Source organism: Piliocolobus tephrosceles, chromosome 10 (genome assembly GCF_002776525.5).
Source record: "Piliocolobus tephrosceles isolate RC106 chromosome 10, ASM277652v3, whole genome shotgun sequence".
Classification (NCBI taxonomy): Eukaryota; Metazoa; Chordata; class Mammalia; order Primates; family Cercopithecidae; genus Piliocolobus; species Piliocolobus tephrosceles.
The window spans coordinates 90351175-90361092 of NC_045443.1; the positions used below are offsets into that span (position 1 = coordinate 90351175).

Consider the following 9918-nt stretch of genomic DNA (forward strand, 5'->3'; position numbering starts at 1 on the left):
AGCAAGCCGCCCGCAATCTCCCAGGGGGCGTTCTCCAGCCCGGCAGGCGGCCAGTTGGCCCGTCCCACGGGCACCAACTCTCCATTTTCATTCCCACTCCGGGATCCCGGGAGGAAGGCGCCGGCACCACACCCTCCAGGTCGCAGCCGGCTCGCACAGACCGAGCCTCGCGCCGGAGCGGGCGCCAGGCCTGGACGCGCGGGGCCATCAGGGCTCCGCCTGCCGCCCCGCCGCGCCGGCCCCACCCGCCCTCCCCGCCCCCGGGCCGGGCGACCGAGGCCTAAGAGCCTGCCGGGCTGTGGGGCCTAGAGAAGGAAGGGGCCCGCGCTGAGGAGGGGCGCCCGCGCCGCGGCCCCAAGCTCCGGCTGTCCCGCTCACGTGCTGCCGGAAAGACGGTTTCACTCTCTTACCCTCTGTAAAATCCTCCTTAACATGGTTTAACCACCACCCGGCGCCGCCTCGGTGACTCTCCAAACCCTGCGCGGGGCCACTCACTACTCGGGGTGCGCGGGCGGGAGGGACTGGGCCGGGAGGGGACCGGGAAGGAGGTCGGGGCGAGGCGGTGGCGGCGGCCGCTCGGGCGGCCCCGACTTCCCCACAGGCGGCGAGAGGGAGCACGCGAGAGAGAGCGAGCAAACGACTAGGCAGCCTGCGAGCGCCTCCTGCCCGCCCGCCGGGCGGCCCCCGTAACTGACAGCTGGGCGGGCCCGCCCGCGGCCGCCGCGGGGCGGGGCGGCGACGGGCCCGCCCCTCGCATGTCCATCCGCGGGAGGCGGGGCTGAAGGGGGCCGGTCCGGGCCAGCGACCAATCGGAAGCGGTGGCAGCGTGGGCGGCTGCGTGACGGACAGGCGGCAGGACGCTGTCGCCGCAGTTTCTTCCGGCTAGCTGGGGGACGCCGAGGCTGCGGAGCGCACGCCTGGGCTCCGTCAGAGGGCCGTGCCCGCGCGACGACCGCGTGCCAGCTAGTGGGAGGCGGGCGAGGACCCCTGGGGGTGTCCCTCCCTGACCCAGGCGGGAGGAGGGGACTCCTCGGGCTGTTTTGTAAAATGTGTCGATGTGACCCTTCCGGCTATTGCTCCTGACTATGGACATGGTATTGAGCCTGAGCTATATCCTCGTTTCTCCTGGAAAAGCTGACTCTGCCTCTGGGCCTCTGGGTTGAAGCCGAGTAGAGAATCTCAGACGTGCTTAACCGGTCTGTTGGGCTCCCCTCCCCTTTTCCAGCCCCTGGTTTCCTTTCCCTGCTCCCTTCCTGCTTCTAATTTCAGCCAAAGAGAAAGCAAAGATTTAGAAAAGAAGGGTAGGAAGAAGCTGGAATTTGAATTGTCAAGAGAAGTTTGAGGTTGTCTTTTCTAGATCAAAACAATTTTTAACAGGCTGATGTTCACATGTTGCGCTTTCTTTTTCTAAAGCCCGTGCTTGACCTCGTAAGGAATTTTAAGTCCTATTCTGATAATAGATATATGAAGTAAGTTGTCATTAATGCCTCTGTTTTATAGATTAAGAAAAAAATGAGGTCACAGATAAATATCGTGCCAAAACGGCGTGGACTTGGAACTGACCTCCAGGCGCAATGTCATTATTTAACTTGAGAAATTACAGCTTCTGCATCCTACCATTCTGCCGATTATTCACAAGCCAAGAGGCTCAACTTAACACCCTGGTAGAAAAAGGGAAGCCTTTAATATTGCTTGAACAGGGAAGGAGAGAGAATAATGGAACTAACCTTTCTGGGAGGGGGAAAAAAAAAACAACTGAACACTGAATGACACCTGTGAAGCAATGAACGGAGTGCTTTTTGAAAGTACTTCCAGATCTTTTGAAAAGCAGCACAAAAATATTATTTGCAAACGAGTTAATAGGAAAATGTTCTGTAAAGTATAATGCATTGTATAATGTAATACGATATTGCTATTCCAAATATATTTGGTTTTTTATTATGTGTGTGTATCTCTTGATGGTGCAGCAGAACAGTCATGCCTACAGCTAATTTATTAGTAATCACCAGTGATAATGCCCTTACAAAGCACATACTTTTCCATCTTTCTAAACATGAGGTGCTTTATTTTCAGACAATATGGGAAACATTCGCAGCAACATGGGGTGATAAAAGTGACTTTTTTCCTCTTTTTTGTTTTTCAAAAATTAGTTTAGGGTCAGGCACACTGACTTTATGCCTGTAATCCCAGCACTTCGGGAGACGGAAGCAGACAGATCGCTTGAGCCCAGAAGTTCCAGACCAGCCTGGACAACATGGCAACAACTCGTCTACAAAAATATTAGCTGGGTATGGTGGCGTGAGCCTGTGGTCCCAGCTACTCAGAAGGCTGAGGTGGGAGGATCACCTGAGCCCAGGGAGGGTTGAGGCTGCAGTGAGCTATGATCTCACCACTGTACTCCATCCTGGGTGACAAAGTGAGACCCTGTCTTTAAAAAAAAAAAAGTTTAAAACTGCTTATTAATGTTACATACTAAGACCTTCTTTACTGGAATTCTCCTGTAGAATCCTTTGAATAATATAATAGGCTCTCATCTACAGCTGAGCTAGATGGATTATTTGAAAATCTGTGTACTCCCCTGCACAGTTCATGATAACTCCATCACTGGGATAATACACTGGAGAACTTAATTACTCCAAAAGAAAATAAGCAGTGGATGAGACAATCATGTAAGAATACCCTTCACTAATCTAGCAGCTTCCTACACATAGCATTTCTGCTTACTGTGTCTGACCACTAATTCCTATCTCTTCAGCTCTTGTCCATTAATATTCCTCCACCATCTATTTACTTTGATCCCCAGCAAGACCTCAAATCCATTGGCCCCTCTTACTTTCTTACTATCAGTCATTTCCCTAGCCTACTCATTTCTGTCAAAACCCCTCCTGAAACCCGTGGTACAACTTTACAATCTTCCCTTTGCAAATATGCTTAACTTCTTCACTTTTCTTTTCTTTTTTTTTTTTTTTTTTTTTTTTTTTAAGATGTAGTCTTGCTCTGTTGCCTAGGCTGGAGTGCGGTGGTGCAATCTCACTGCAATCTCTGCCTCCTGGATTCAAGCGATTCTTCTGCCTCAGCCTCCCGAGTAGCTGGGACTACAGGCACCCACCACCATGCCCAGCTAATTTTTTGTATTTTTAGTAGAGATGGGGTTTCACTGTGTTGCCAGGGTTGGTCTCGAACTCCTGAGCTCAGGTAATCCACCCACCTCTGCCTCCCAAAATGCTAGGATTACAGACTTGAGCCACCACACCCGGCCACTTCTTCACCTTTTTCTTCCTCCACTGCTTTTGTCTAGCAGAGGCCAAACCCTGGTTAAGTTCAATTAACCACCTACTCTGCTGCACAGAATAAATAGGAATAGAAGGCTGGGCACAGTGGCTCACTCCTGTAATCCCAGCACTTTGGGAGGTGGGGGGGGGTGGATCACCTGAGATCAGGAGTTCAAGACCAGCCTAGTGAACATGGTGAAATCCTGTCTCTACAGAAAATACAAAAATTAGCCAGGCATGGTGCCGCACGTCTGTAGTGCCAGCTACTGGGGAGGCTAAGGCATGAGAATCGCTTGAAGGCAGGAGGTGGAGGTGGCAGTAAGCTGAGATCACACCATTGCACTCCAGCCTGGGTGATAGAGCAAGACTTCATCTAAAATATATATATATATACACACACACACACACATATATATATATAGGAATAGGAAAGTGTCTAAATATCACTAGAGGTACACATATATAACTGGGGTTGTTGGGCTCATTCTGTGTTAATAACCACAGATCTCAGGTATATGTCTCCCCAACAAGAATATCAAATTTCTGAGCACAAGGATCTTGTACCTGTTTCAGTGCTGTGACCCCAAAACTAAAACATTGCTCAATTCATGATTAGCACTAAATAAATATTTGTTGAACGAATGAAGGAAGGATTGAAGGAATGAAAGGTATGTAATTACTCCTTTAACAGTTGCCCAGCAGCATTCCTGTTACACTTTATTTCTGTCTTCTTTCTCAAGATCTTCAAGATGGCCTACACATCTATCGTTGCTGCACTTTTTCACTCTATATTTTCTTCTCAACCTTTTCCAGTCGAGCCTCTGTAGCCTGTGTCCCACTGACTCCAATAAGGCTGTTCTTATGATCACTAATGACCTGCATGTTTCCTATTCCAGTGACTACTTTATTGTTTTGACTTTGTTTCCTATATAGAAAACAGTTGGCCACTCTCTCCTTGAGTTACTTTATTCTCTTGGCTTCCTTGACACTATACTTTCTGGTTTTTCTCCTCAGTGCCCATTGCCTCTCTGTCTGATGGCTTCTCTACTATATAAATGTTGGAGTGCCCCTACTCTGTTCTGGGGCCCTTGCTTTTATCTGTCATACTCAGCCTGGAAGTAATCTCAACTAGTCCCCTGGCTTTAAATTTCATCTATCAGGCCAGGCGGGGTGGCTCACACCTGTAATCCCAGCACTTTGGGAGGCCAAGGTGGGTGGATCATGAGGTCAGGAGTTCAAAACCAGCCTGGCCAACGTGGTGAAACCCCGTCTCTACTCAAAATACAAAAATGAGCCCGGCATGGTGGTACGTGCCTGAAATCCCAGCTACTCGGGAGGCTGAGGCCGGAGAATGGCTTGACCCTGGGAGGCAGAGGTTGTGGTGAACCGAGATGGTGCCACTGCATGCCAGCCTGGGCAATAGAGTGAGATTCCATCTCAAAAAAAAAAAAAAAAAAAAAAAAAAAATTATCTACTTCATATTTCTTCTTGGATGTCTAGTGAGCATCTCAAACTTAACATGGCCCAAACAAAACTGTTTCATTTTTATCCTGAAAACTTCTTCACCAGTTTTCCTGTGTCAGTATGTATCACTACCAGATAGTTGGTTCAAACCAAAAATCTCTTTATCTCACCCCCTCTCTTCCTTCCAGCAAATCCATCAGGATATCCTGACAGATCCACCTCCAAAATATATCCCAAATCTGCCACTTCTCACCACTTTCACCCTAGTTTATAGACCCTTCATCTCCTGTTGAGACTACTAGAATAGTCTCCTAGTTGGTCTCGCAGCTTTTACTTTGCCTTCTGTGTAATCCATTCATTACACAGAAGCCAGGCACAACTTTTAAAAATGCAAATCAAAAATGTCACTGCCCTCCTAGATTGTAGCTTCCCATTATCATCACAATGAAATCCAAATACCTCATCCTGGCTTACATGCCCTGCTGATCTGGGCCTGCCTGCTTCTTTGCTTTCTACTTAGAACATCCTCCCCTTGGCCCACTATGCCCCAGCTGCTCTGGACTTTTCTCAGTTGCACAAAACCTATTCCTGCCTGTACACCAACCAGTTCCTATTTAGGGAATGCTTTCTCCTGAAATCTTGTAGTTAATTTTGTGTCATTCAGATAATTCTCTTAAAGTCACTTCCTTAGAGAAGTCTTCAAGGACCACCTCATCCAAAGTGCTTTGAATCTCTAGTCACCCATTCTAATTCTCTACATGGTAGAGAAACTACCATTTCTGACTTATTTTGTTTGTCTGCGTATGTCTTGTCAACAAGAATGTCAATTTTCTGAGCACAAGGATCTTGTCCCCTCTTCAGTGCTGCGACTTCAAAACCAAAACGTTGCTCAATTTGTGGTAAACACTAAATAAATATTTGTTGAATTAATGAAGGATTGAAGGAATGAAAGGTATATAATTACTCCTATAATAGTTAACTTCCAAAGTTCCTCAAGCTAACATCTTCCTATTTATAAAGAAGTGATCCAAATGCAACAATCCTGAAAGCAATCCAACAATCTTTTGATCCCATCTGACAATCTTTTTTCTTTTTACATAATGTGTGTGTATGTTTCTTGACTCTTCAAAATTTCCCAGTATTTATAGGAAACAACCTATTTCTTACTTTCCATAAATTAAAACATTGGGCCGGGCTTGGTGGCTCATGCCTGTAATCCCAGCACTTGGGAGACTGAGGCGGGCAGATCACCTGAGGTCAGGAGTTCAAGATCAGCCTGGCCAACATGGTGAAACCCTGTCTTTACAAAAATACAAAAATTAGCTGAGCATGATGGCGGGCGCCTATAATCCCAGCTACTCAGGAGGTTGAGGCAGGAGAGTCCCTTGAACCCAGGAGGTGGAGGTTGCAGTGAGCCAAGATCCGGCCATTGCACTCTAGCCTGGGTGACAGAGCAAGACTCTGTCTCAAAAAACAAAACAAAGCAAACAAACAAAAAAAAATTAAGGCACCTTTCTTGTCAGTTTCCTGTGCTATAACCAAATAATTCACTTCCAGCTGGAAGCAAGTCCATGATAAAAATCACAATGTCACCTGAACCTGAGAGGAAGAGATTGCAGTGAGCCAAGATCTCGCCACTGCACTCCAGCCTGGGCAACAGAGCAAGACACCATCTCACAAAAAAAAAAAAAAAAAATCACAACAAAAATAAGCAAAGTGTTAATGATGGCTCTGTATAAGCAAGGCCAAAACAGTTTATGGATTCTTTAGAATTCAGACATGACCACTAACCCAACTAAAATAGCTTTTTCTTTCTTTTTTCTTTTTTTTTGGTTTTATATTAACTGAATGGTTCACAAATTACGTTAACATCATTGAACTAACTAGTTGAATCCTAGCATTGATCTATGCTTCTTTCAGCCTTTGAGGGCAGGGTAGAGAGGGCAGTAAAGATGAGGAGCTCAGAGGAGTTGGGAGATACATGAATTCTCTAGTACTTCCTGCTGGTTTTCTCCAGGCCCTAACTGACTTGCATAACCTCAAGAAAAGTCTCTTGTCTCCATTGAATTTATTTGAAGGCAGGATTGGGAAAAATTCAAAATAATAGTGAAGACTAAGTTCTGATTTTTTTTTTTTTATCTTGCCCAAATTCCTACCTAACGGGCCTAGGGAGTCAAGTCCTACAAACCATAAATTCTCATCAGATGGGTTTTATTTGATCCTATATATAGTGACTTACTTTTCTTTTTTGTTGTTTTTTTTCTGTTTGTTTGTTTTTTGTAATCTCGCTCTGTTGCCCAGGCTGGAGTGCAGTGGCACGATCTTGACTCACTGCAAGCTCTGCCTCCCAGGTTCACACTGTTCTCCTGCCTCAGCCTCCCGAGTAGCTGGGACTACAGGCGCCTGCCACCACACCCGGCTAATTTTGTTTTGTATTTTTAGTAGAGACAGGGTTTCACCATGTTAGCCAGGATGGTCTCGATCTCCTGACCTCGTGATCCACCCACTTCGGCCTCCCAAAGTGCTGCGATTACAGGCGTGAGCCACCGCGACTGGCCTATAGTGACTCTACTTTTCAATCTTACTCTGGCATAACATTATGACACAAGGAAAAAATATTTAACCCCAAAATATATTTCCTTGCCATACCTTGAAATTGTCCTGCAAAGTCTCTTGTGGGAAAAATCCATCTCCTATAGAGAATCCCCTTTCCCCTTTGGTTTCCTTCCTTCCTTTCCAGATCCAGGAGATAATCAACTAAGAGTCAGGTGCGCTTTTAGGTCCAATAAGAAACATTTTACAACCTGCTCTCTCGCTCTCGCTCTCTCTCTCTCTCTCTCTCTCTCTTTTTCTGAGATGGAGTTTCATTCTTTCACCCAGGCTGGAGTGAAGTGGCGCCATCTCAGCTCACTGCAACCTCTGCCCCCCAGGTCCAAGCGATTCTCCTACCTCAGCCTCCTGGGTAGCTAAAATTACAGATGTGTGTCACTACACCTGGCTGATTTTTGTATTTTTAGTAGAGAGGTTTCACCGTGTTGGCCAGGTTAGTCCCAAACTCTTGACCTCAGGTGATCCACCTGCCTTGGCCTCCCAAAGTGCTAGGATTACAGATATGAGCCACCACACCAGACCACAACCAGCTGTCTCTCAGAAGTCTGGAGTGAGAGAATCTTCTGCACAATAAAACTTGGTCTCCACAATCCTTTATCTCAACCTGAACATTGCTTTCCATTAATCCCAGGTCTTCAGATAAACTCAACCAGTTGTCAATCAGAAAACGTTTAAATTTACTGATAGCCTGGAATATGCCGCTTTAAGTTGTCCCGCCTTTTTAAACCAAACCCCTGTATTTCTTAAATGTATTTGATTGATGTCTCATGCCTTCCTAAAATATATAAAACCATGCTGTACCCCAACCACCTTGGGCACATGTTCTCAGGACTTCCTGACAGCTGTATCATGAGCCATGGTCACTCATATTTGGCTCAGAATAAATGTCTTAAAATATTTTACACAGTTTGACTCTTTATTTTGACAATAATTACATTTTAAGATATATTATAAATAATGCTCTTCCCGCCTAGGCAACATAGCAAGACCCTGTCTCTACAAAAATTTGAAAATTAGCCAGGCGTGGTGGCACACACCTGTAGTCCTAGCTACTTGGGAAGCTGGAGCAGGAGAATTGCTTGCATGCAGAAATTTGAGGCTATAGTGAGCTATGACAGCAACAGTGCATGCTAGCCTGAGTGACAGAGTGAAACATTGTCTGTAAATAAGTAATTTTTTTTTAATAAATGAAAATAAAAATGATGTTCTTGGCTGGGCACGGTGGCTCACGCCTGTAATCCCAGCACTTTGGGAGGCCAAGGCAGGTGGATCACTTGAGGTCAGGAGTTCAAGACCAGCCTGGCCAACATAGAAACCCCATCTCTACTAAAAATGTAAAAGTTAGCTGGGCATGGTGGTGCACACTTGTAATCCCAGCTACTCAGGAGACTGAGGAACAAGAATCACTTGAACCTGGGAGGTGGAGGTTACAGTGAGCTGAGATCATACCACTGTACTCTAGCCTGGGTGACAGAGTGAGACTCTGTCTCAAAATAAAAATAAAATAAAATAAAAAAAAATTAAATGATGTTTTTAATATATGTGATAAACAATAGCCAAGTCTATCACATTTAAACTTCAAGTTGGTAGAGTACAAAGTAGACAGTGTAAAGGTGGCACAACAAAAATTCCCGTCTATCATAACAGGGTGACTCTCGAATGCCAGTGTCTCCTAAGCAAGACCTGCCTGTGGACCCCAAGCTGAGCGGCCAACAAAATGTAATACGACATATAAAGTACTACAAAAGATGGTGTGGGTAAATTTTAGAAACAGAACTAATATCTGAAGCTATTTCTGAAATATGTTTGTGAGATTGTGGAAGCTAAAGCAACTCCATCTTGGATGGTAATCCATCGTGTTGACATCTGATTAATCACTGTTTCAGAAAGGCCTCTAAGATTTCTACTTTTTTCACTGTTACAGTGAATCCTTCCCTTAGGTCAAAACAACCTTGACCATAAATCCTACCTTAGCCAGACTCACGCAGCATTCTTGCCTTCTCCTTGGAATTCAACTTCAATTGTTCTACACATTCTTTCCCTATGGTAAAGATATGTATATATATATATATAAGCTCTGGGTCTGAGGGGTAATGGAAAGGGGGTCCACCATCTCCCTTGTGGACATCTGAGACTGTGCCTTCTTTTTGTAAATCCCTGTTAAATGTTTCTTTCTGAGAATTGGTTATATCAGCCTCTTTCTTCAGCCCCTCAGCTTCCTCAGATGTTAGGGTAGGTTTGCATAGATCTACTTGCCACGGAACAGTGGTCAGGTGAAGTTATTTAGAGTGTAGTATAGAGATGTCATTCCATCATTAGTCAGGGCTTAGGTTTCTTTAAATTTGTGGAGTTTAGTGTTTTTGAAAGCGTGTTCCTTGAAGCCCTAGAGTCCTCAGAAGCCACCTCAGTGGATGGAGAAAATCAAGCAATTGAGGCCCTGTGTCATTCACCCTTGTGTTAGCTGATATAGCTTTACTTTTATCTGTATCTGTTTTACATAATAGGGTACTGAAGAAGATTTCTTTCTTTCTTTCTTTCTTTCTTTCTTTCTTTCTTTCTTTCTTTCTTTCTT

General features: G+C 45.2%; 1 protein-coding gene across 2 annotated transcripts in view; it reads right to left on the reverse strand.

Moving 5' to 3' along the window:
- Nucleotides 1-712, reverse strand: part of EEA1 (early endosome antigen 1) — a 176314-nt gene extending 175602 nt beyond the window's left edge. For both annotated transcript variants that reach the window (XM_023224244.1, XM_023224179.1), the window contains exon 1: nt 411-712. In XM_023224244.1, coding sequence (XP_023080012.1) covers nt 411-434 — 24 coding nt within the window. In that variant the 5' untranslated portion in view covers nt 435-712. The remainder of the gene's footprint in view (nt 1-410) is intronic.
- Nucleotides 713-9918: the final 9206 nt, after the last annotated feature.